Raw genomic sequence first — 26545 nt, 5'->3', positions numbered from 1 at the left:
TTGTAACCCTTGGGGGCCTAGGGGTAAAATTCAGGGGCTCTACAAACCAGGAAGGAGAAGAGACTTCACTCTAATTTTCACTACCTCTTCCTAAGATGTGGTATTCCCTTCAACCATGAGTGTACTGGCAAACCACAGCCATGATAGAAGAAAGTGTGGGGGCCAGGCATGGTGGCTCACACTTGTCATCACAGCACTTTGGAGGCCGAGGCGGATCACCTGAGGTTGGGAGTTCGAGACCAGCCTGACCAACATGGAGAAACCCCGTCTCTACTAAAAATACAAAATTATCTGGGCGTGTTGGAACGCGCCTGTACTCCCAGCTACTCGGGAGGCTGAGGCAGGAGAATCGCTTGAACCCGGGAGGCAGAGGTTGCAGTGAGCCGAGATAGCGCCACTGCACTCCAGCCTGGGCGACAAGAGGGAAACTCTGTCTGAAAAAAAAAAAGGAAAAAAACAAACAAAAAAAACCGGTGGCTTGCTGACAGAGAGAAACCACAGATAGTTTCAAGTCACATGAGAGCTGTTGCAGACATCTCAAAATACCGTCAGCACATGAGCCCCTTTCACGATGATGCTGGTTTTTGGTTTTTGTTCTGAGACAGAGTCTCACTGCGACACCCAGGCTGGAGTGCAGTGGCATAATCTTGGCTCACTGCAACCTCTACCTCCTCCGGGTTCAAGCAATTCTCCTGCCTCAGCCTCCCGAGTAAATGGGATGACAGGTGCCCACCATCATGCCTGGCTAATTTTTATACTTCTAGTAGAGACGGGGTTTCACCATGTTGGCCAGGCTGGTCTTGAACTCCTGACCTCGAGTGATCCGCCCACCTTGGCCCCCCAAAAGTGCTGGGATGACAGGCATGAGCCACCGTGCCCTGCCGTTTGTTTTTTAAAGAGACTCAGTATTGCTCTGTCATCCAGGCTGGAGTGCAGTGGTGCAATCATAGCTCACTGCAGCCTTCGTCTCCTAGGCTTAAGCGATCCTCCCGCCTCAGGGACTACAGGTGTGCACCACCCCACCTGGCTAATTTTTAAAATATTTTTGGCGAGGCACAGTGGCTCACGCCTGTCATCCCAGCACTTTGGGAGGCCGAGGCGGGTGGATCACGAGGTCAGGAGATCGAGACCATCCTGGATAACACGGTGAAACCCCGTCTCTACTAAAAGTACAAAAAATTAGCCGGGCGCGGTGGCGGGCGCCTGTAGTCCCAGCTACTGGGGAGGATGAGGCAGGAGAATAGTGTGAACCTGGGAGGTGGAGCTTGCAGTGAGCCGAGATCGTGCCATTGCACTCCAGCCTGGCCGACAGAGCGAGACTCTGTCTCAAAAAGAAAAACAAAATTTGTAGAAATGGGGGGGTCTCACTATGTTGCCCAGACTGGTCTCAAATTCCTGGGCTAAAACAATTCCCTCGTTTTGGACCCCCGAACCGTTGGGATGACAGGTGTCACGGCTGAGCCCGGCCATCACTAACCCTTTTCAAGCATAATTCAGGGGCACTTAGTACATTCGTGATGTTGTATAACCACCACTTCCGCCGGGTTCCAGAACATTTGCATCACCCCAAAAAGGGACAGTGTCTCCGTTAAACACTCCCTCCGCAGTCCTCCCCAGCCTCTGCAAACCGCCAGTCCACTTTCCACCTCGAAGGATTTGCCTGCTCTGGACATGTCATATAAATGAAGTCATACCATATGGGGCCTTTCACGTCAGCTTTCCTTCACTGAGCACAGTGTTATTCTGTGAGAAGAAGAAATGAGGCCTTGGGAGGCCGAGGCAGGTGAATCACTTGAGGTCAGGAGTTCGAGACCAGCCTGGCCAACATGGTGAAACCCCATCTCCACTAAAAATACAAAAATTAGCTGGGTGTGGTGGTGGGTGCCTGTAATCCCAGATAGTCGGGAGGCTGAAGCAGGAGAATAGCCTGAACCCTGGAGGTGGAGCTTGCAGTGAGCCAAGATCGTGCCACTGCACTCCAGCCTGGGTCACAGAGTGAGATTCCATCTCAAAAAAATAAAAAAAAGGAATGAGGTGTTGCTCCTCTACAGGTGAACCCTAAAACTCACCTCTATGATAAACGCACAGTGTAATTATTTACTGGGTTAATAAACAACCACATATACTACTCTATCACGAAATGTTTTAAAAATTTCAACACTTGCAGTTCCATAAACATTGTCTTGTTTCTAATCCTGTGTATTTCATTTTAAGCTTTGTTTCTTTTTTGTTGTCTTTGTTGTTTGTTTGGTTTTTTTTTGACACAGAGTCTTGCTGTGTTGCCCAGGCTGGAGTGCAGTGGTGCGATCTCGGCTCACTGCAACCTCTACCTCCCAGGTTCAAGCAATTCTCCTGCCTCAGCCTCCCGAGTAGCTGGGACTACAGGCACGTGTCACCACGCCCAGCTAATTTTTCTTGTCTGCTTTTTTTATTTGTTTGTTTGTTTTTGAGATGGAGTTTTGCTCTTGTTGCCCAGGCTGGAGTGCGATGGCGCGATCTCGGCTCACTGCAACCTCCACCTCCCAGGTTCAAGCGATTCTCCTGCCTCAGCCTCCCAAGTAGCTGGGATTATAGACGTGTACCACCAAGCCTGGCTAATTTTGTATTTTTAGTAGAGATGGGGGTTTCTCTGTGTGGGTCAGGCTGGTCTCGAACTCCCGACTTCAGGTGATCCGCCCACCTCAGCCTCCCAAAGTGCTGGGATCACAGGTGTGAGCCACCACGCCTGGCCCAATGTACTTACATACATTGATTGATGTCTCATGTCTCTGTAAAATGTATCAAACCAAGCTGTCCCCAGACCACCCTGGGCACATGTCCTCAGGAACTCCTGAGGCTACATCGTGGGTACACGTCTTTCACGGTGGAAAATAAACCTCCTAAAATGATGGAGACTCGTCATTTTTCTCGACTGACACTCCCAACAATGGAACGTGAGTGTGATAAACGGAAGTCTATTCCCCCTTGTCCCACAGAGAGTATCCTACCTGGGACACCATGAAGCCGTTGGCGTAGTCGTTAAGGAGGCGATAGGCGTGGTCCTCTGAGGATCCCATCTTGTCTCCAATCCAGCCGTGGCTTCCGGAGCCTCTGGAACACTTGCTTCAAGGAGCACAGAGCCTGCTGGCAAGGTGGGGAAGGGAGCCACCTGCTCGCGGCTGCTGCCTGACTCTCCCTGCTGCCTGCCCAGTACTCAAACAAAGACGGATCACTCTAGAAATTTTCATTAACCTTATTAGGGGATCACAACGCGTGTGGGAATTCCCTGGCTTTCTGGGCGCCCCTCCGCAGCCCTAAAATAGTCTGCATCAGGCCCCCCCTGAGCCCTTGACTCATCAGCTGTAGAACTGATCCCAAACCAATATGCTCACCCATCATTAGCACTCATTAATCGTCTTATGGATTGAACAGTTTCTGCATTCATTTCTGGGGGTCGTGCGAATTTCTGCAAACTGGGTGGCTCAAAAAACCAGTTCTCTCACACTTCTGGAGGCTGGAAGTTCAACATCAAGATGCCAGCAGGCCAGACTGGGCAACAGGCCAGACTGGGCAACATAGTGAGACCCTTTGCAGCAGGCCAGCCTGGGCAACATAGTGAGACCCTTTGCAGCAGGCCAGCCTGGGCAACATAGTGAGACCCTTTGCAGCAGGCCAGCCTGGGCAACATAGTGAGACCCTTTGCAGCAGGCCAGCCTGGGCAACATAGTGAGACCCTTTGCAGCAGGCCAGCCTGGGCAACATAGTGAGACCCTTTGCAGCAGGCCAGCCTGGGCAACATAGTGAGACCCTTTGCAGCAGGCCAGCCTGGGCAACATAGTGAGACCCTTTGCAGCAGGCCAGCCTGGGCAACATAGTGAGACCCTTTGCAGCAGGCCAGCCTGGGCAACATAGTGAGACCCTTTGCAGCAGGCCAGCCTGGGCAACATAGTGAGACCCTTTTTTTTTTTTTTAGATGGAGTCTCGCTCTGTCGTCAGGCTGGAGTGCGGTGGCACCATCTCAGCTCACTGCAACCTCTGCCTCCTGGGTTCAAGCGATTCTCCTGCCTCAGCCTCTCGAGTGGCTGGGACTATAGGCGCACACCACCACACCTGGCTAATTTTTGTATTTGTAGTAGAGACAGGGTTTCACCATGTTGGCCAGGCTGGTCTCCAACTCCTGACCTCAGGTGATCCACCCACCTCGGCCTCCCAAAGTGCTGGGAAGACAGGCATGAGCCAATGTGCCTGACTAATTTTTTAATTCTTTGTAGAGATGGCAGGGGGGGTCTCACTATGTTGCCCAGGCTGGTCTCGAACTCCTGACTTCAAGAGATCCTCCCACTTCACCCTAGATATCTTGCAACGTTTATTTGGACAATCTAAACGCCTGCACATAATTAAAATGTGACCGTGCCAGGGCTGGGTGTGGTAGCCTGTCATCCCAGCACTTTGGGAAGCTGAGGCAGGCGGATCACAAGGTCAGGAGATCGAGACAATCCTGGCTAACACAGTGAAACCCCGTCTCTACTAAAAAATACAAAAAATTAGCTGGGCGTGGTGGCGGGTGCCTGTAGTCCCAGCTACTTGGGAGGCTGAGGCAAGAGAATGGTGTGAACCCGGGAGGCTGAGGTTGCAGTGAGCCGAGATCGCACCACTGCACTCCAGCCTGGGGGACAGAGCGAGAATCTGTCTCAAAAAAAAAAAAAAAAAAGTGACCGTGCCAGGTCTCTGCCCCATTTCTGAGGATGCATGGCTCGCCGCAACCTCTGCCTCCCAGGTTCAAGTGATTCTTCTGTCTCAGCCTCCCAGTAGTTGAGATTACAGGCACCTGCCACCGCGCCCGGCTAATTTTGTATTTTTAGTAGAGACGGGGTTTCTCCATGTTGGTCAGGCTGGTGTTGAACTCCTGATCTCAGCTGATCTGCCTACCTCGGCCTCCCAAATTGCTGGGATGACAGGCGTAAGCCACCACTCCCAGCCTCCAGAGTGATTTTCTAGGGGAAAAATATAAACACAGCCTGTCATCCCAGCAATGTGGGGCAGATCACATGAGGTCAGGAGATCGAGACCAGCCTGGCTAACATGGTGTAACCCCGACTGTGCTAAAAATATAAAAATTAGCCAGGTGAGGTGGCTCATGTCTGTAATCCCAGCACTTTGGGAGGCTGAGGTGGGTGGATCACTTGAGGTCAGGAGTTCAAGATCAGCCTGGTCAACATGGTGAAACCCCGTCTCTACTAAAAATACAAAAATTAGCCGGGCATGGTGGCAGGTGCCTGTAATCCCAGCAACTTGGGAGGCTGAGGCAGAAGAATCACTTGAACCTGGAAGGGAAAGATTGCAGTGAGCTGAGATTGGGCCATTGCACTCCAGCCTGGGCAACATAGTGAGGTCTGTATCAAAAAGAAAGAAAGAAAGAGAGAAACAGAGAGAGAGAAAGAGGAGAGGAGAGAGAGAGAAAGAAAGAAAGAAAGAAAGAAAGAAGAGAAAAGAAAGAAGAGAGACAGAAATAGAAAGAAAGGAAAGAAAGAAAGGAAAGAGAGAGAGAGACAGATACAGAAAGAAAGACAGAAAGAAGGAAGGGAGGGAGGGAGGAAGGAAGGAAGAAAGAAAAAGAAAGAAAGAAAGAAAAAGAAAGAAAGAAAGAAAGAAAAAGAAAAAGAAAGAAAGAAAGAAAAAGAAATCCTTGAAGTTCAGAGCGATGAAGGGTCCTTGGGGACACCTTACCTGGAGACAGAAGGGGCTGGCCCCCAATCATATTTGCTTAATGGAATCCCAAAGCTACTGTCAGGAGACCAAATCTCTGCCTGCTGTGGGGATTTCTCAGGGATCTGAGTTAAGGCGATTACCTTAGGAATTGAGAAGGGCAGGAACACGGTTACTAGAGAGTGGAGTCTTACAAAGGACACGAACGGACACTTTTCTTTTTCTTTTTTTTTCTTTTTCCTTTTGAGACAGAGTCTCGCTTTGTCACCAGGCTGGAGTGCAGTGGTGTGGTCTCGGCTCACTGTAACCTCCGCCTCCTGGGTTCAAGCGATTCTCCTGCCTCAGCCTCCTGAGTAGCTGGGATTACAGGCACCTGCCACCACCCCCAGCTAATTTTTGTATTTTTAGTAGAGATGGGGTTTCACTATGTTGGTCAGGCTGGTCTCGAACTCCTCACCTCAGGTGATCCGCCTGCCTTAGCCTCCCAAAGTGCTGGGATGACAGGCGTGAGCCACCGCACCCAGCCAACAGACACTTCTCAAAAAGAAGACACAGACGTGGTTGACAAGCATATTGTATTAGTCCATTTTCATGCTGCTGATAAATACATACCTGAGACTGGGTAATTTATAAAGAAAAAAATGTTTAATGGACTCACAGTTCTCCATGTGGTCGGGGAGGCCTCACACTCATGGCAGGAAAGTCAAGGAGACGCAAAGGCATGTCTTACCTGGTGACAGGCCAGAGGGCGTGTGCAGCAGGGGACCTCCCATTTATGAAACCATCAGATCTTGGCCAGGTGCGGTGGCTCACGTGTCATCCGAGCAGTTTGGGAGGCGAAGACAGGTGCATCATTTGAGGTCAGCAGTTTGAGACCAGCCTGCCAACATGGTGAAACCCCATCTCTTCTACAAATACAAAAAATTAGCTGGGCGTGGCAGTGCATGCCTGTAATCCTGGCAACTTGGGAGGCTGAGGCAGGAGAATCGCTTGAACCCGGGAGATGGCGGTTGCAGCGAGCCGAGATCGCGCCGCTGCACTCCAGCCTGGGCGACAGAAGGAGACTCCGTCTCAAAACAAAGAAAAAAAAAAAGATGAAGATGTTAGAAGGTGATTTGGGGGTGTGGACAGAAGGGGAGGGGAGGGAGAGCTGCATTTTGGGGTGAAGGTGGTTTTGGAACTCTTTGAAATCCGAGGCAGGAGGGACCGGGTGGGTGCTCCCAGGAAAGACCGTCTCTGCCAGAGGGAACAGCAGGTGCGGAGGCCGTGGGGTAGCGGCAGTGCGTCCAGGCTGTTCGAAGAAGAGACAACAACCCTGCATGGGTGGAGCATCTGGAAACACAGAGGGAGAGGACGGGAGGGGGCCGATGGACAGGAGACAGGGTGGCTTTAAAAGCCCTCAGGGACATTACACGGACCCCCTCACCCCCTTGAGACAGGGTCTGGCAGGACGGTTTCAGGAGAGGCGTGCATGGTCTGGACACAGTCAGAAGCTGCAATTTTGGGGATGGGATGTTTGGGACACAGAGTTGGCCGGAAAGCCCAGGAGCTTTTGTATAACTTGGGTGAGTGGGACGCCCCGAAGGTTTGGCTGGAGTAGGGTCAGGGGTGGCCTGGAGGCCTGGCTGGAGTCGGGGTGGGGAGAGAGGCCATTTATTTTACTGTCTCCTGTCTCTGAAGAGAAGGAGGAAGTAAAAGTTAAAAAACAACAGGAACCAAGTCAGTGGCAAGACCAGCCGGCACCCCTGACCAGGCCTGAGGTTAAAACATTAACCCCCGACTCTAACCACATGTGCTCTCAATCTATCAGAACCCTTTCACGTGGAACCCCTTAGAGTTGTAAGCCTTTCAAAGGGCCAGGAACTCTGTCTTCCGAGAGCACGGTTCTCGAGACGCGAGTCCGCCAACGCTTCCGGCCGAATAAAGCCAAAACCTTCCTTAACCTGGTGTCTGAGGGGTTTTATCCGCGGCTAGTCCTGCTATAGGGGCAGGAGTGGCCTGGAGGTTTGGCTGGAGTAGGAACGGGGGCGACCTGGACGCTTGGCTGGAGTAGAAGACAGGGGCAGCCTGGAGGCTTGGCTGGAGGACGGGCAGGGGCGGCCTGGAAGCTTGGCTGGAGTAGAGGACAGGGGCGGCCTGGAAGCTTGGCTGGAGTAGAGGACAGGGGCGGCCTGGAGGCTTGGCTGGAGTAGAGGACAGGGGCGGCCTGGAGGCTTGGTTTGAGTAGGGGACAGCGGCGGCCTGGAGGTTTGGTTTGAGTAGGGGACAGTGCGGCCTGGAGGTTTGGCTGCAGTAGGGACAGGGGTGGCCTGGAGGCTTGGCTGGAGTAAAGGAAGGACTGGCCTGGAGGCTTGGCTGGAGTAGGTGACAGGGCCTCCTGGAGGCTTGGGTGGAGTAGGGGACAGGGGTGGCCTGGAGCTTTGGCTGGAGCAGGGGCAGGGGCGGCCTGGAGCTTTGGCTGGAGTAGGAGACAGGGGCAGCCTGGAGGCTTGGCTGGAGTAGAGGACAGGGGTGGCCTGGAGGCTTGGCTGGAGTAGAGGACAGGGGCGGCCTGGAGATTTGGCTGCAGTAGGGACAGGGGTGGCCTGGAGGCTTGGCTGGAGTAGGGGAAGGGCTGTACTGGAGGCTCAGGCACCTGAAGCTTCCTACAGGCCTCGGAGTCTCACCGGGGCAGCGGCAGCAGGAGAGGAGGGGCCCGAGAGAGATTGAGAAGAGCCTGGGACCCTCCCGGCCAGCGTGGTGTCCCCATGTCCCCAGAATGCAGAAGACCCGGGGCTGGGGTTTGGCGGGGATGTGTGGAGTCTGAGATGCCTGTGGGGTGACTGGCCCTGGATGGTCCAGTGTGCAGGTCCTGCCCTGGGGCAACTGTAAACAGCCGCCCCCTCTGTTCTCCCAGGGGAACATACTGTTGCTTTTTTTTTTTTTTTTTTTTTTGAGACGGAGTCTCACTCTGTCACCCAGGCTGGAGTGCAGTGGCGTGATCTTGGCTCACTGCAAGCTCCGCCTCCTGGGTTCACGCCATTCTCCTGCCTCAGCCTCCCCAGTAGCTGGGACTACAGGCACCTGCCACCACACTCGGCTAATTTTGTTTTTGTATTTTTAGTAGAGACGGCATTTCACCGTGTTAGCCAGGATGGTCTCGATCTCCTGACTTCGTGATCCGCCCAACTCGGAGTCCCAAAGTGCTGGGATTTCAGGTGTGAAGCACCACGCTCAGCCCCTGGAGTAGGGACAGGGGTGACCTGGAGGCTTGGCTGGAGTAGGGGCAGGGGTGGCCTGGAGTCTTAGCTGGAGTAGGCGCAGGGGTGGCCTGGAGAGGTAAAGCCTGTTGCCTTTACCTCCCAATGACCCTGGCACAGATGGGCTTCCGGACTGAGTGCCTTGGTGGTCTCTGGCAGCCTGGACAAGAGTCATTTGCTGCAGAGAGGGGACGGGACGGAGTGATGGGAAAAGTTTTTCACCAGGAGAAGAGGCATGAGCTGAGTGAGGTGGGGTGCAGGGAAAAGCCCCTGCCATCTGGGACGGAGGCGGCAGCCCCTGTGCAGGCCGATCCAGCGGCCGGGTGCAAACTCGGGAGGTTTGCTGGGGCAGCGTACAGCGGGGAGGGTAGGGGGTCGAGCTCCCGCTCTGAGTCAGGCTGTGCAGGAGAGCAAGGCGGGAAACACAGGATGCCCCAGCTCCTGGGCGGGTGGACGGGGCTTGAGGACACCACCAGGAGGGTGTGCGTGTCCTCCACCAGGTGGGAAGGAGGATGAGCTAGTGAGGAGGGGCGGGTGCCCAGGAGGGAGGCTTGGGAGGAGGTCCCAGACGGTTCGCCTGGGTGATGCAGCTCCGCTCACCCCTGCCCGAGCTGGCCGGTCCGGCCGCAGCTTCAGCATCCCCTGGGAAGCCGCTGTTGGAGATGCCGGAGGCCTGCGGGGCGGGCCAGGGCAACACATCACCACCTGGACATCCATGGCTACGGCTGAGGGCTGCGACCTCTCCTATACACCCCATGCATGCATGTTTTTCTATACTCTTTTTAAAGTTTTTAACTTTTTTTGAGACGGAGTCTCACTCTGTCGCCCAGGCTGAAGTGCAGTGGTGCAACTGCCACTCACTACAAGCTCCGCCTCCTGGGTTCACACCATTCTCCTGCCTCAGCCTCCCGAGTAGCTGGGACCACAGGTGCCCGCCACCACGCCCAGCTAATTTTTTTTGTATTTTTAGTAGAGACGGGGTTTCACCGTGTTAGCAAGGATGGTCTTGATCTCCTGACCTCGTGACCTGCCCGCCTCGGCCTCCCAAAGTGCTGGGATTACAGGCGTGAGCCACTGCACCTGGCCCATATATTTTTTTTTTACCTTGATATATTATTATAGATTTAGGGCATAGAAGTGCGGTTTTGTTACCCTGGAGGCCGTTATTTAATTGAAATCACAGAGACACAGAAAGTCAAACGCAGCGTGTTCTCACTTCTGAGTGGGAGCTGACTAATGTGTTCACGTGAGCACAGAGAGTGGAATCGTAGACACAGCGCTGCTTTTTTCACACGTACCCGTATCCCCATCCTCCTTCCCTCTGGAATTCCAAGCTGCACTTTCGAACTTGAAAGTTTACCTGGTGAGGCTGGGTGCAGTGGTTGATGCCTATATTCCCAGCACTTTGGGAGGCAGGTGGATCACCTGAGGTCAGGAGCTCGAGACCAGCCTGGTCAACCTGGTGAAACCCCATCTCTACTAAAAATTAAAAAAAAAAAAAAAAAAAGCCAGGTGTGGTGGCAGATACCTGTAATCCCAGCTACTTGGGAGGCTGAGGCAGGAGAATCACTTGAACCCGGGAGGCGGAGGTTGCGGAGAGCCGAGATTGTGCCGAGATTGTGCCACTGCACTCCAGCCTGGGCGACGGAGCGAGACTGTCTTGAAAAAAAAAACAAAAAAACGGAAGGAGGCCCAGGATGGTCACCGTGACACAGGCCATACTCAACAGGGAAGTTTGATTTTTTTGGCTAAAAGAGATCCTGAGATCGCAACTGAACACGTGAGGCAAATCAGTTCAGAACTAAGTGTCATAAAAGGGTATGAATGAGAGAATCACACTTTCTCACTCGTATTTTGGAATAAATCCATTCGTTTTCTGTTCTGCCACGTGGAATTGAAATTCCTTGTGGATTTTATTTTTTATTTTTTGTGAGACAGAGTTTCACTCTTGTCGCCCAGGCTGGAGTGCAATGGTGCAATCTCAGCTCACCGCAATCTCCGCCCCCCAGGTTCAAGTAATTCTCCTGCCTCAGCCTGCTGAGTAGCTGCGACTATAGGCATGTGACAACACGCCTGGCTAATTTTTGTATTTTTAGTAGAGACAGGGTTTCTCCATGTTGGTCAGGCTGGTCTTGAACTCCTGGCCTCAGGAGATCCACCAGCCTCGACCTCCCGACGTGCTGGGATTACAGGGGTGAGCCACTGCACCCGGCCTATTGTGGATATTTTAAGTGGATAATAATCCCAATCACTAGAAAGGGACTGAACACAAAGTGCCCTAAATCACAAGACCGAGAGAGACAAAGAGAGACTAAAATAGAGATAGGGAGAGAGGGCAAGCAGAGGGGAAGCTGGGTGAGAGGAGAGAAGGAAGGATTAAGAGAGGAGGAGGGACAGGCCGGGAGCGATGGCTCACGCCTATAATCCCAGCATTTTGGGAGGCCAAGACAGGTGGATCATGAGGTCAGGAGTTCAAGACCAGCCTGGCCAAGATGGTGAAACCTCGTCTCTACCAAAAATACAAAAAATTAGCCGGGCATGGCAGCAGCTGCCTGTAATCCCAGCTACTTGGGAGGCTGAGGCAGAGAATTGCTTGAACCCAGGAGGCGGAGGTTGCACTGAGCCGAGATCGCGCCACTGCACTCCAGCCTGGGCAACAGTGAGATTCCATCTCAAAAAAAAAAAAAAAAAAAAAAGAGAGGAGGAGAGACAGAGACAAAAACAGAGATTGGGAGAGAAGACAAGCAGAGGGGAAGCTGGGAGAGAGAAGAGACAGCAGGGAGAAACAGGGGAGACTGAGAGGGGTTGAGAGAGGGAGGAGGGCAGGGCACGCACACACCAATCTCCTATGCTCCCCCCAGAAATCTGTGGGGCAACATTCCTCGGGTTGAATGCTTCCATTTCTTCCTTCCAGGCTCAAGTGTAAAGACAAAATCTGATCAGTAACAGCGTTGCTTCAATTAATCTCCATTCTCACCTATCAGCCGCTACTTACTGCTACTGACCCCTACAGCAAAGAAGAGAAATTTTAGCCGGGCGCGGTGGCTCACGCCTGTAACCCCAGCACTTTGAGAGGCCGAGGCTGGTGGATCTCCTGAGGTCAGGAGTTCAAGACCAGCCTGGCCAACATGAAGAAACACTGCCTCTACTTAAAAATTCAAAAATTTTAGAATTTTTGAATTTGTCTCAAAAAATAAAAAAAGAGAAAGAAATAGGAAAGAGGGAAGGAAGGAAAGGAAAAAAGAGAAAAGGAAAGAAAAGGAAAAGAAAGGGAGGGAGGGAAGGAAGGAGAGGAAGGAAAGGGAGGAAAGAGAAAGAAAGGATGGAAGGAAAGAAGGCAGGCAAGGAAGGAAGGGAAGGAGGGAGGAAGGAAGGGGAGAGGGAGAGAGAGAAGGAAGGAAGGGAGGGAAGGAAGGAAGGAGAGAGAGAGAGAGCACGAGCAATAGAGAAAAGAGAAAACAGAGAAAAGGAGTTCAGATTCCTAAATCTCTTCCATAGATACCCAATTCTATAGGCCTGGGGGTGGTGCTCTCTAGCTTTCCTAGACTGCCCACATCTAACATATCACAAGGCAACACGCATTCAATTTCTGCCACCTTCTCTCCCATCAACCCCTAGCCCAGTCCACCAGCACTTCAGGCCGCCACACTCATCACACTCCCAGCTTACAGCCCTCTTGCTTCTCGTCCCAAAAGTCTGGAGTGGGTCAGCCTCATGAGTGCGATCAGCTCCATGTCCACCTTTCCTGCTTCTCTTCTGCCTACTCCTTCCCCCGGCCACATGCACTTCTTGACCTCAGACACACCACGTCCACCCTTCTGTCTTGCGCACACAGCTCGCTCGAGAAGCTATCACTGGGACTTCTCATCCCTGTATCTACACATTCCTCAGTGTTGCAGGGAGTGCTGTCTTTTCCAGCACCATATCCCAGGCGCCCAGAGCAACACCCGGTCCTAGCAACGTTGTTTTTTTTTTTTTTTTTTTTTTTTTTGAGATGGAGTCTCCCCCTGTTGCCCAGGCTGGAGTGCAGTGGCGCAATCTCGGCTCACTGCAACCTCTGCCCCCCAGATTCAAGCGATTCTCCTCCCTCAGCCTCCCGAGTAGCTGGGATTACAGGTGACCATCCCCATGCCCGGCTAATTTTTTGTTTTTAGTAGAGACGGGGTTTCACCATGTTGGCCAGGCTGGTCTTGAACTCCTGACCTCAGGTGATACACCTGCCTCAGCCTCCCAAAGTGCTGGGATAACAGGTGTGAGCCACCACGCCCGGCCCTGGCAACATTCTTATAACTACTCAACAGGCAAAAAGCTCAGTGCTGGGCTGGACAGACTGACACAGATACACAGCTTTTTTTTTTTTGAAGAGTCTCGCTCTGTCGCCCAGGCTGGAGTGCAGTGGCGCGATCTCAGCTCACTGTAAGCTCCACCTCCCCGGTTCACGCCATTCTCCTGCCTCAGCCTCCCGAGTAGCTGGGACTACAGGCGCCTGCCACCACGCCTGGCTAATTTGTGTTTTTAGTAGAGATGGGGCTTCACCGTGTTAGCCAGGATGGTCTCGATCTCCTGATCTCGTGATCTGCCCGCCTCGGCCTCCCAAAGTGCTGGGATGACAGGCTTGAATTGCCGCGCCCAGCCAGATGCAGACTTCTGAGAGGCCCGTGTTTGCAAACACTCTGTGTCTGGACGCATCTTGTCAGTTGGTCTCAGGCCAGACAGAGCCGTTTGAGAGAAAGGTGTGTGTGTAGCGCTCATCTGTCTGCTAGTGATATGAGCTTGGGGGTGCAACAGGCACGTGTCCAGCCCTCCAGTCCCCAAGAACGTTTGTGTTTTAATTAAACAGAGGAACAGACTATTCCACCCTGGGTCAAGCAGGCAGTGCCTACGCTACCTGTGACCACTACTTTAGGCGGGGAAAAGAACCATCTTTGGCTGGGCGTGGTGGCTCACGCCTGTAATCCCAACACTTTGGGAGGCCAAGGCGGGCGGATCACGAGGTCAGGAGATCGAGACCATCCTGGCTAACACCGTGAAACCCCATCTCTACTAAAAAATAAAAAAAAATTGGCTGGGTACGGTGGCAGGTGCCTGCAGTCCCAGCTACTCGGGAGGCCGAGGCAGGAGAATGGTGTGAACCCGGGAGGCGGAGCTTGCAGTGAGCTGAGATCGCGCCACTGCACTCCAGCCTGGGTGACAGAGTGAGACTCCGTCTCAAAAAAAAAAAAAGAACAACCGTCTTTTAAATTTGCTTTAAAAACAGCTCCTTGGCTTTAAAAAAGATTGGTTTTGGGGATTTGGCTAAGTTTATGTTCTCAGCAAACAAATCAGATGCCTCTTAAGAGCCAGGATTCTCCTCAGAAGGTTACTACCGTACAGCTGCGGGAGAGCTGTGTGATATGTCATCGTTGAATCAGCAGTTCTAGGAAAAGCAAACGATTTCTACTGGTTTGACACACACTTGGCTAGCCTCAGCTGAATAATGCAGTCCAAGGAACACAAAAACACAAAAATTGTAAGCGTGAAAAATTTTAGTTCATTGGAAAAGGATTTTATTTCACCATAAAAATGCAAACTGGAATAAACACCATCTTTCCTAACGCGAACGTTACAGCTATTTTTAGGTATTTCTGAGCTTCACTTGGAGAAGCAAATGATTATAAAACAAGTTTGCAGCCTGGAATCTGTTTGAAACATTCCAAGTAAAAATAATTTAGCAAAACAGCTTCTTAAAAAAACCACACACACTAACCTTTACTAGAAACCAAAGCTTTTAACCAATCTTTTTTTATGCTTAATTCCTTGAAGTTGTAAAAAGTGAATGTTTTTGAAGGAGCATCAGACCATTTTGTACCACTCCCCACGTACCGACACCTTAGAAAGAACGGCCCGTTTGAGTTTTGATCTTAAAGGACTTGTACCTTCCTCATCCGTGACTCAATGTCAGCACGACGATTCGGCATCCCACCCAAACTGCATTTCCTGATCAGTTAAAATTACAAACGAGGTGGGAGAAAAATCACCAGGGCAACGCTTTCTTTTCTTTTCAGTGCCAGTGTGACTCTGGTGGCCCGTGCACCTCCTAGGCCGTGCACGCAGGGAGGTCGCCAAGCAGACACAGAAATCCCCGTGTGGGGGAATGCAGCAGCTCTGCCATCCTCACGACTGTCGGTCTGTGCGATTTTCCTGACTGAGAGAGGACCGGCCGCATTAAAGCTATCAGATCAAGTTTTAAAGGACTACGTGTTTGAAACTGAAGTGCCAAGTACGCTGTGGTGAGTGGAGAAAGATGGATCTCTAAAGCATGGTGTCTTCCTTCCTGCCAGCGGGCTCCTTGGACATTCCTGGCTGCAGAAGGGTCTTGGCTTTGCAGGGGTGGACGGAGAGTGGCCAAGGAGCGGCCAGGAGGCTCGAGCAGGTCCTGGTCTTTCCTGGACAGGCCGTGCCCGTCATTACCTGTTCCAGGTACTGCGGTGCCTGCTCGGGGACCGGGAGCGCGACCGCTCGCTTCGGCGGCGGTGGCGGCTGTGCTTCCTGCTGGCGCTGCCCCTCCGCTCCCGGCTCCGCTCCCTCCGGTGCCTGTCTTTGCTGTGGGACCTCCGGGACCGGGTGTGGTCCGGGCTCGTGCTGCGCCGGCGGGGGCTGTCATCCTTGTAGCCGTGCTTCTTGTGGGGCCGCCGCTCCTTGCGTGGCCTCCCGTCCTCCCGGCTGCCAGCCCGCCTGGCCCGGCTCCTCTCCCGCTTGTGCCGGTCATCAAGCCCGTCTCCGGTGGCGCGGCCCCGGCCCTTGCTGGGCTCCCGGTTGCACTTGTCCTGTTCCGACCGGGTGTCCTTTTTGGAGACATTCTGCTCGCAGGCAGGGATGCCCTTGGGCTGTTGGTTGTTGTCAGGAATGCAGGAGAGGACGCCGCCCGGGCACCTCTTCTCTGGAGAGCCATCCTCGGGGGCCACACCACAGGAGCTCTGACCCTCCTTGCACGGGGCCTCCTCGGCCACGCTCCCGTTCACGCTTTTGGGAGCGCCGTCGGCCTCTGGGTGGGCCGGGCTCTCCTTGGGGGCACCGGCCGGGGGCTGGCCCCCGAGGGGGTGCAGCATGGTGGCGCTCACACAGCCGGATGACACGGTCTGCAGGATGTCCAAGACGGGCTGCAGCAGGTCGGCGTGTGCCACGCCCAGCTCGTCGTGTGCGTGGCTGTCGTCCGGCTTCTTGCTCAGCAGGATGCTCAGCAGTCGCTCGCGCAGCTCCCGCTCTTTCCGCTGCAGGCCCAGCGCGCGCTCCTTCTCCTCCTCCACGCGCCGCAGCTCGGCCTCCTGCAGCCGCCGCCGCTCCTCCTGCTGCTGGAGCCTCAGCTTCTCCTCCTTCTGCTCCTGTTCCCGTAGCTTCACAGCCTGCGGGGAAGAGGAAAGTGCAGCTGAGCCCGGTTCCTGAGCCCGGCCGGACACGTGGGACAGGAGCTGGGAAGGTGTCTGGAGGCCCCATGGTCTGGGGATGCAGGATCAGCGGCCTGGCTGGACTCCAGCCCTGGGGTGGGGGGCGTCTCCTACGGCGAGCCAGGTCCAGCCCGTCCATCCCTCGGCTCCCGCGGCCACACCTGGGGCCGTCATGCGTCTGAGTGAGAAGGAAACCCCTTGGCAAAGCGACTCGGCGCAGCCCCAGGGCGGGCCTCTTGGGCAGAGCCGGGCCCTGCCGGGAGCCCCACCACGTTGCACACAGGCGCCTGCGGTTAGGTCACAAGCGGCCGCCAGCAACAGGGAGCTGAGATGACGCCGCAGACACATGCCGCCGCCGTAGCTGCGGGGCGAGCCTGGCCTAGCCTGGGTTAGTGTCTTCAATATTCACCATGAGGTAAGGACTGGGCTGCCACATGTCTCAGCCTCTTGTCATGCTCCTTCCCGGGGACTTATCACAACTGTAATCAGACAACAGGTTATGGGGTCGCCCCGCGTTGGACTCCAGGGGGGCGCAGCCCTCCTGAGGACAAGGAGCGTGCCGGGGACGTCTGTCCTGGGGAGGTCTGTCTGTCTGTGGGCCCTGGCCCCGGGCTCATGGGAGTTACCAGTCGCGCCTGCAGGAGGAGCAGGGAGGCTCTTGGTGCTGAGGGGGTCGTCAGTACCGGCGCTGGTGAGACCTGTCAGGTTCACGCTGCGGAGGAGGGACCCGGGCCCACGGCAGGCCCCCTCTGTGTGCTCAGCCCTCCCCCCAGCCCACCTTGCCCCTCTGCTCTGGGCCACTGGTGAGGTCACAGCCAGGCCAGCTGACCACACACAGAGGCACGGGCCAGAGAGAGCGGCCCCCTGAACTCTCTGCCACTGCCCCGACCCAAAGGAAACAGAGAGCCTCTGCCCTGGACCCCGGGAGGCTGCCAGCCTGCTCGGGGAACCTGAATGCACCAGCTTTGCAAAAGGAAACGGTCACAGCTCTGAAATCATCGGGAACGACAGACGAGCGCTACACCCTCCCGGGCAGGAGCCGTCATCCTCGGCATTAAAGCTGGTTTTGTGGCTACAGCTGCAGCCGGCGGGGAAACGGCGCCGTGACGCCGCCCTCATTTCAGGGGAGGGCACCGAGGGCAGCCCGGGCGCGGCTGGCGGCTGCAGAGGGAGCCCCCGGGTACCTTGGCTCTGCTGAGCAGCTCGGCGATGAGCCGGATGGACTGCAGGTTCCTCTGGGCCAGCAGCAGCTTGCGCTCCTCCAGCTTGATCTTCTCCTGCAGCTGCTTCTGCTCCTCCGCCTGCAGCTTCTCCAGCTTCTTCTGATTCCGGCGCAGCTCACGGTCCCTCTGCTTCTGCTCCCTCTTGCGAAGCTTCTCTTCTCTTTTCCTCTCTCGCTCCAGCTCTTCCAGCTCCTTCTGTTTCCTGTGTGGAACACACCGGGGGCTCGTCACAGAGAGCGCCGCAGCCAACACACCACACACCATACAAGCGGCTTTTCACACACGGCGGAACAGGCCACAGTCCAACGATTAAGCATTTAACTCTTTATCCCAAAGTGGACCTCGGTTGACTCAAAGCAGTCCGAGAGGTGGAAGGAGTGAGCCGGGTGAGGACCTCCGTGACCTTCCAACACACCGTCCTGCTAAGTGCGACCCAACCCTGAAACCACGAAGAAAACGACCACTGGACCGACCACATCAAAAGCCACGCCCCCAGTCGGGAAAGACGGACGGACGGACGGACGGGTGAAAGAGGAACCCCAGCAGGCCCAGCAAGGCCCCGGGATGCACAGCGGCACGGAGGAGGCCGGTTCTGCCCACCAGGAACCACGCTGGGTGACTCCTTGCTGTGCAGGAATCCTGTGAGGGCACCACACAGCACTGGCACGGGGGGACCTCTCTCTAAACAAATCCAACCACAGCCACGCCACTCAGCTCCTTGCACTTTTCCTGTGGAGACGGGTGTCCAGGAAGTGAGGATGAATGCGGCCGGGGAGGGGCACGGTCCCCAGAGAGAGTCCACAAGAGACAGTAGGGAGTTCCCCAGCTCACCCTCCCCTGCCCCGCAGCTCTCAAATGCATTTCAACCAACACCGGACATGGGAACAAGTCGCAGCTGTTCCTATGGAACACGACACGGAGGCGAAGACTTCGGAAGCCCGGGTGGGCGCCGCCAACTGCCTAGTGAGGCCACAAAGCCCGCCGGGGTGACACAGACCCACGCAGACACCAAGGCGAGAGGAGACACGGGGACAAGGAGGAGCAGGCCGGGAGAAAAGGCATCCCACGCTCCGCCACCCCAAGAAGGGGGCCGGGCCAGGTGCCGACGCCCAGGCAGTGATCCACACGGTCTCCGGGCGGGGCATGCAGGTCCTCAGGCAGTTTCATGTGCTGAAGGTTTAACCGCCCTGTGAGCTGTCACCGCCCCACGAGCTTGGGGGGCGGCTCAGAGCAGCCCAGCACACAGCACGCCCTTAGGCGGGACTCACACCGACGCCTTGAGGCTGGGCAGCTTTCAGAGGACAGCTCTCATCAAGCTCAAAGTTACACGTGAGGGCTGAACAAGCAAACACGCCTCATCTCCACCCACCAGAAAGAAATGCAGGAGGCTGCCCTGGGCCTCCCCTCATGCTCAGCCTCTGAGGAAGGACAGTGGGGGGCAGCGGGGGCAAGTACGGCCCTGAGTGTGGAGCCCTCCTGGCCAGCTCCCCCAGACAACAGGCCTGCCCCTCCCCGGGGCTCTGGACACCCCATCCTGCTCTCGAGAACCTCATGGCCCGGCCCCGCTTCCCCCAGTCCCTCTGTGGTCTGGCCAGGCAGACGGGATCCCTTCCCTGCAGAGACACACTCCACTTCTCCAACGTCCATCTCTCCTCAGGGAAAGATCAAGGATGCAGCTTCTTCTCCGCACCCGCAAGCTGCTTTCCGAAATGTTGCGGGGACACTCCTGCAACACTGAGAGGTCCGAGGCTCTGAGTCCCACTCCACACTTCCAGAATGTGGACAGGCACATTCAGCCAGGCCTGGGCTGTGTCTGCAGCCTGGAAGAGTCCCTGTAACATCCCAGGACTGTCTCCCACCCCAGCTGTCCTGGTCGGCCTGACAGCGGCTGACACAGGGGACCCTGACTCAACCCCACATCCGAAGCGCCCCTCCCAGGGGCCGCCTCCCAGGACGGCGACGCAGCAGCACGTCCCTCCCTCCCAGGGCGTCTGCCTCTCTGTGCTGCCTGCCTTAGGTCCTGGGAATCCCGACGGCTGACATGGGCCCCCCCAAGCACATTCACGGCCACTCGCTTACACACTGCACCTGCCTCATCTAAGGAGCCCTCGGGGTTCAGATTCAGAGGCTGACGGCCCGACTCTCCCCTGGGGAGGCAACGGGGGCTACGTAAAGAACACCACGGGCAGGACGGACCTGCTCCCAGGAGTTCAGTGCCGGGACTCTCGTGCAAACATCACCAGCCACACACATCAACACGCTGGCACCAGCGTCACATAAAGCAGTGAGAAATGGAAACAAAACGGACCAACTCGGTCCCACCAGAGGCTGTCCGGGAGCCCCCCAGCCAAGTCCAACACATCCCAGACTTGATATCGGCGACACGAAGTGCAACAGACGTGCAGGACGCACCAAAGTCGTCAGAGGACACGGCGGGAGGGATGGAGGAGGAAGAGGAGTAGGAGGAGGAGGATTCCGCCTCACTAGGAGGGTGGGAGGGATGGAGGAGGAGGAGGAGTAGGAGGAGGAGGATTCCGCCTCACTAGGAGGGTGGGAGGGATGGAGAAGGAGGAGGAGTAGTGGAAGATTCCGCCTCACTAGGAGGGTGGGAGGAGGAGGATTCCGCCTCACTAGGAGGGTGGGAGGGATGGAGGAGGAGGAGGAGTAGCGGAAGATTCCGCCTCACTAGGAGGGTGGGAGGGATGGAGGAGGAGGAGGAGTAGGAGGAGGAGGATTCCGCCTCACTAGGAGGGTGGGAGGGATGGAGAAGGAGGAGGAGTAGTGGAAGATTCCGCCTCACTAGGAGGGTGGGAGGAGGAGGATTCCGCCTCACTAGGAGGGTGGGAGGGATGGAGAAGGAGGAGGAGGATTCCGCCTCACTAGGAGGGTGGGAGGGATGGAGAAGGAGGAGGAGGATTCCGCCTCACTAGGAGGGTGGGAGGGATGGAGGAGGAGGAGGAGGATTCCGCCTCACTAGGAGGGTGGGAGGGATGGAGGAGGAGGAGGAGGATTCCGCCTCACTAGGAGGGTGGGAGGGATGGAGGAGGAGGAGGAGGATTCCGCCTCACTAGAAGGACACGGCAGGAGGGATGGAGGAGGAAGAGGACGAATCCACCTCACTAGGAAGGCACAGCGGGAGGGATGGAGGAGGAAGAGGAGGAGGAGGAGGAATCCGCCTCACGGGATTCACAGAAAGTTGTTGGTTCCCTCCTGCAATGCTAAGAAGATAAAAGGGGCTACAAAGAGTGACCTGAGGTTGTCTCTGGTACCCCAACCACAGTGAACGACCCAGGCAATTGCTTTAAAGGCCTCTTATCTGAAGCTGGGTTTTTGTCCTATCATTGATTTTTTGTTTTTTTTTTTTTTAAATCTGGCCATCACCATCAACCCTCTACTTCATTTTGCAAATGTAGCCTCAACCTAAACGCAAACTTGCAAACAGCCAAGGCATTCTGTTTGTTTCAGCAGGATGTGTGAACAGCATGTGGAGGGAGAAGAGGTGGCTCTTCAGGCAAGGTGCGGTCCTGGGAGCCGGCAGAGATCGTGTCAGACCACGACGTGTGACAAGAAAAAGAGAAACATGCATATTCTGCTGCGTCTCAAACAGCCACTCACGCAGGTCCTCACGTGCACAGCTGAGCACCCACAGGCCTGCACACACACCCATACGTGCACACACAAGTACACACACGGGTTCACAGGCACACACGCATGCACACAGGCACATGTGTGCTATGTGCACACATGCAGAGGCACACACACGTGGGCACACATGCACATACACACACAGGTACACACATAAGCTCAGACACGCATGCACACACACACACAGGCACGTGCGCACAGATGCAGAGGCACACGGGCACACATGCACATACACACACAGGTACACACACGAGCTCACACACATGCACGCACACACAGGCACGTGCGCACAGATGCAGAGGCACACATGGGCACACATGCGCACACACGCACACAGGTACACACATGCACACAGGTACACACGAGCTCACAGGCACACATGCACACACACAGGCACGTGTGCACAGACGCAGAGGCACACGTGGGCACACATGCGTACATACGTACACAGGTACACGAGCTCACAGGCACACAGAGGCACGTGTGCACAAATGCAGAGGCACATACACGTGGGCACACATGCGTACACACGCACACAGGTACACACACGAGCTCACAGGCACGCATGCACACACAAAGGCACGTGTGCACAGACGCAGAGGCACACACACGTGGGCACACATGCGTACATACACACACAGGTACACACATGCACACAGGTACACACGAGCTCACAGGCACGCATGCACACACACAGGCACGTGTACACAGATGCAGAGGCACACACGTGGGCACACATGCGTACACACGCACACAGGTACACACACACAGGTACACACACGAGCTCACAGGCACGCATGCACACACACAGGCACGTGTGCACAGATGCAGAGGCACACACACGTGGGCACACATGCGTACACACGCACACAGGTACACACACGAGCTCACACACATATACGCACACACTCGGGCGCACATACGTACATACAAAGTACACACACCGGTTCACAGGCACACGTGCATCCATGCACACAGGTACACACACAAGCTCACAAGCATGCATGCACACACACACGCACAGGAATACATGCAGACACACGCACACGGGTCTGCGCACACTCCCAGGTGCCGGACACCAGCGCCGAGGGCCCGCTCCCGCAGAAGGTACCTTTCCTCCGCTCGCTGCCTCTCCTCCGCTTCCTTCTCTCTGCGCTTTTGTTCTTCTCTTTGCTGCTCCAGTTCCTGAAGCTTCTGCCTCTCCAGCTGCCGCTTCTTAATTGAGGCATCACTCAGGTGTTTGGTCGAATCAAAAGAAACCTTTAAAAGCAAAAACAGTGTCAGATGGCCTTCCCCCAAAACCCCCCAGACACACGGCCAGGCGCCCTCTCCTGGGCCGTAGGGCCGAGTGGCCTCAGAACCTGAGCGCCCGCTCACCACTCCCGTCTGGTGCAGACCCAGACAGTGGAGCCCAGAAGCCAAACCAATCCCTTCAAGTCACCATCAGTGGCTCAAGACTTAGCTCATCCCACGGAGTTACGACTCAGCAAGGAACACCAACTAGCCCTCGCCACTTACTGAACACAAGTGACACGCCACCGCTGCGAGACACAGCTCCCCTTCTGCTACCCGGCTCCACCATTCCCTGTGGCCACAGTCACTGAGTAGGCCACCCCGGGGCCGCCTGCCCACACCCACAGGGCACATCTTAAGGCCACAAAACCCCCTCCAGGAGGCTGGCTCATTTGTCACTGTGAAGCCAACACGGTCAAAACACATGAGGCTAGGCTGAGCGCAGTGGCTCACGCCTGTAATCCCAGCACTTTGGGAGGGCGAGGCAGGCAGTTCATGAGGTCAGGAGTTCGAAACCAGCCTGGCCAACACGGCAAAACCCTGTTTCTACTAAAAATACAAAAATTAGCCAGGTGTGATGGCACGCGCCTGTAGTCCCAGCTACTCGGAAGGCTGAGGCAGAAGAATCGCTCGAACCCAGGAGGTGGAGGATGCAGTGAGCAAAGATGGCACCACTGCACTCCAGCCCAGGAAACAGATCGAGACTCTGTCTCGAAAAAAAAAATAAAAATTAAAAAATTAAAACAATAAAAAAGCACATGAGGCTAAAGGGAACGTTCAGCCCTGGTTTCAAGGTGCATTCTGGGAAGGCCAGGTTCTCTTGGTTCTGACACGGTTCAAATCCCTGTCAGAGTTCCTGAGGCTCCACCCCTCACCTGCTATATGACCTGTGTCTCCCCCACATCTTCCTTAAGATACCAAATTTCCAAAACCACAGCACGGGACCCCTACTCCACCTCACGCCTGTGCCTCTGAAATCGGACAGGCACAGGACTGTTGCTGCCATTTTACTTAGGAGAGGTCCCCACAGTCTCAGGGGTGTGGCTGGGAGCGTTCTGCTGACCCTGCTGGAAGGAAGTCGCCGGAGGGAGGAAGCGCGTGGCTCTCGGTGCCCAGGACTCACCTTGATGTTGCAGGCCACGGCCTTGCCGTCCTCGCCCTTGTACATGAGTTTCATCCCGCGCAGGGCGCTCATGGCCTGGATGAAGCCCACGTACTCGCGGTACTGCACATAGGCCTCGAAGTTCAAGTGCCCCCCGAAACTGAAGGTGTGGAAGTTGCGGCCCGTCATCTCCTCCCGGTAGGGGTCCAGCATGGGGATGTCCACATTCCGGATCTCCCCGAACTTCTCAAACACCTTGACCAGGACGTCCTCGCTGGGCTTCTCGGAGCCCGACTCCTTCAGGGCGAACCACTTGCAGGGCAGCCCCTCCAGGTGGATGGTGTCCGGCCGCTCCCCCGGCAGGGTCTCGTTCATGTCCTTGGCGTCACGGAAGAAAGAGTCCCAGTCGTGGCGGGTGGGGAAGTCGATCTTGAACTCGGCCGCGCGCACCTTCAGGATGTCGGAGAAGCCGCTGAGCTTGATGGTCTTGCCGTCCAGGCAGGCCAGAAAAGACTTGACCAGGCTCTTGTTCTCCACCTCCCCCTCGAAGCGGATGAAGTCCATGGTGCTCTTGGAAATCCGCAGCGTGGAGAACTGGTGGTTGTGCACCATGCCCTTCAGCCTCTCCATCACCTCCCAGTTGGAGATGGACTTCCCCGGCTGCTTCAGCTGTGGGAGCGCCACGCTGATGGTCATCTTGGTGATGGGCTTCAGGTACAAGCCGTAAGCAGGGCAGAGCTCCACGGCCTCAGACGTGTCGTGCACGATGGTAGCCGCTGCCATAGCCTCCGGGACCTTGGGCCTGAAACGTAAGACGCAGACAGTCAGCACCAGCACCCCCCACCTCCCCCGCCAATGAGGAGGGGCCAAGCCAGCAGGCACTTTCTGGACCCGGAGAGGAGAAACAGCAGCGTCTCTCTGCCGTGTCAGAGGCTGGTTTCCACCTTGTTAACAGCCATCTCAATGGAGGTTTTTACTTTTTGAAATCATTAAGAGTACACCAAAGGGGAAAACGCCGAGCTGATAAAGAACAGGTTAGTGTCAAAGCCTCGGTCAGCACTGCCCGACACCCTACATCCAGCCGCCAGCAGCTCCCAAGGCCTGCAGAATAGGAAGCTGAGCACGACCAGGCCCCTCACACAGGTCAAGTAGGGACGGGGACGCCACAAACGCCTAGCTCCACGGGAAGGGGCAGAAAGACACTGGGGAAGGGAAGGGGCCAGGGAGAGCACAGCTGCAGGCATCTGGAAAGGTTTTGTGTAGGGGGCGGCGGCCCTGTACTTGCCCTGATAAAACAGGAAGTCTCGGGCTACAAAAACAATCCAGAACCATGAACCCTAGTAATCTCCACGAAGGCCAGACGTATCCCAGCTTTAACCCACTCAAAGCCAAAAAGTGCAAGGAACTTTCCACAAGTTAGGGGCCGGAGTCCCCCATCTGCGCCTTCTTTCTCCGCCCACCTTCTTTAACCCACCTCTTCCCTGCTGAGCTGACCGGGCAGCCACTTCCTGACGGCCAAGTCCAAGTAGAGGAAGCTTCACTCACAGAAACCCAAACATCTCAGGTGACCGCCTCTGGCCCGGCCACCCACCCCATCAACCTGGAGGCTTCCTGCCAGGCCCAGGAGACGGCCTCCTCGCCCAAGCCGGAGGTGGGAGGTGCGAAAGGAGGGAGGGAGGGTGGAGAAGCTACCAGAAAAGGTCAGTGGGGCACCAGGGAGGGGCTCCAGCCTGGACAGAGACCAGTGAACCCTCCCCCAGAACCCAAGCGGCCCCAGCAACTTCACCACCGAGGAACCCTCCCCACTCTGGCCTCCAGCGCCCTCCGACCACCCCGGTACACCTGGCTGCCCAATCCCCAGTACGCGGCATGGCCCCTGGTATTCCCACCCACCGCAGCCCCCCAGCATAGCCTCAGGCTGCCGCTGGCACCCCTGGCAGGGCCCCACACATTCTCAGGCCCTTGGCCACTCGGTACCCTCAGGTCCTCAGTTCCCCGCCCCCCACCACCCTCCTGGATGCGCCCCAGTACCCCAACCTACACAGCACTGCCCCAGCCTCCGAAAACCCCGGACAGCCCCTTGCTTCCCACTGTAGACCTAGGAGCGACCGCAGCGCCACGTCCCCTAGTCCCAGGCCTCCTAGTCTCCCGCCCATCCGATCCCCCGAGCTCCCAGCCCTCCGACACCGCTCCAGGCCTCAGCTCCTTCGGTGCAGTCCCAGGAACCGCTCCAGCCCCTACCCCTACTTCCAGGGACCCCCGGACCCCGACCGCAGACCTCCCCAGCCCCCGATTCCCCCGTACAGCCCCAGGCGCTCCCAGCCCCCCGGTGGCACCCCACGCACCCCAACCCCAGCCCCGTCACCTCCGAGACCCCTAGGCGCCGCCTCCCAAGCCCCGGCCCCCCGGCCCGGCCCTAGGAGCGAAGCGTTCGCCGGCTGCAGCCAGGCCTGGGAGGCACGGGGGCTGCACTCACCTGCGCGGGGCTCCGCCTGCGTCCCAGGCCGCCGCCGCCGCTGGCCCAAGCTCCCGCCGTCCCCCGACGATCCCCGGACAGGCGCGGCCTCACCGCCGGGCGCCGCCACCGTCCCCCGGAGGCGCCTCCGACGCCGCCACCGCCGTCGCCGCCCGCCCTCTATGACGCATTTCCACTTCCGGCGCGCGGGCTCGCGGAAGAGGCCGCGCGGCAGCACCCGGTTTCTCCTTCTTGCCCTGGCTCCGCCCCTGGGAGGAGGGACTTCCGGGAGCCCGGCCTTTTGCACTGCGCGCGCGCGAGTGCGCCCCGCCCCCATGTTGCCACCTGCCTGCGGGTAACCAGAGGAGGTACTTGGGCCAGGGTCTGTGATCATAGCCCTTAAGCCAAACAGGAGGGCGGCCGGTGTGGGGTCTAAATTCCAACTGTAGAGTCAAATATATGTAATAAAATTCTAAAAT

At 56.2% G+C, this 26545-nt stretch overlaps 2 protein-coding genes across 3 annotated transcripts in view; both read right to left on the bottom strand.

The window, feature by feature from the left end:
- The window catches only part of LOC129530055 (acetylserotonin O-methyltransferase), a 29161-nt gene extending 25150 nt beyond the window's left edge, over positions 1-4011 (bottom strand). For both annotated transcript variants that reach the window (XM_055377225.2, XM_055377224.2), the window contains exon 1: positions 2988-4011. In XM_055377225.2, the coding sequence (XP_055233200.1) occupies positions 2988-3056 (69 nt within the window). In that variant the 5' untranslated portion in view covers positions 3057-4011. The remainder of the gene's footprint in view (positions 1-2987) is intronic.
- A 10420-nt stretch (positions 4012-14431) lies between these two features.
- LOC129530054 (A-kinase anchor protein 17A) lies at positions 14432-26253 on the bottom strand. The gene is made up of 5 exons (XM_055377223.2): positions 26088-26253; positions 23633-24413; positions 22328-22476; positions 17533-17773; positions 14432-16306 (listed from the first exon to the last, which is right to left on the bottom strand). The coding sequence occupies exons 2-5, from the start codon at positions 24392-24394 to the stop codon at positions 15371-15373; spliced, it is 2088 nt and encodes a 695-aa protein (XP_055233198.1). The 5' UTR covers positions 24395-24413; positions 26088-26253; the 3' UTR covers positions 14432-15370.
- Between the last annotated feature and the right edge of the window lie 292 nt (positions 26254-26545).

Source organism: Gorilla gorilla, chromosome Y (genome assembly GCF_029281585.2).
Source record: "Gorilla gorilla gorilla isolate KB3781 chromosome Y, NHGRI_mGorGor1-v2.1_pri, whole genome shotgun sequence".
Taxonomy (NCBI): Eukaryota; Metazoa; Chordata; class Mammalia; order Primates; family Hominidae; genus Gorilla; species Gorilla gorilla.
The sequence above is the reverse complement of the archived record's forward strand: the minus strand, read 5'-3'. Positions and strand labels throughout refer to the sequence as shown.

What these genes read in the sequence shown, in the direction of transcription:
- LOC129530054 (XM_055377223.2), bottom strand. Translation starts at nt 24,394, where the DNA reads ATGGCAGCGGCTACCATCGTGCACGACACGTCTGAGGCCGTGGAGCTC. An exon ending in CCGTGGCCTGCAACATCAAG is followed by an intron (nt 22,477 to 23,632) that starts GTGAGTCCTGGG and finishes TTGCTTTTAAAG; the next exon opens with GTTTCTTTTGATTCGACCAA. An exon ending in AGGCAGCGAGCGGAGGAAAG is followed by an intron (nt 17,774 to 22,327) that starts GTACCTTCTGCG and finishes TGTTCCACACAG; the next exon opens with GAAACAGAAGGAGCTGGAAG.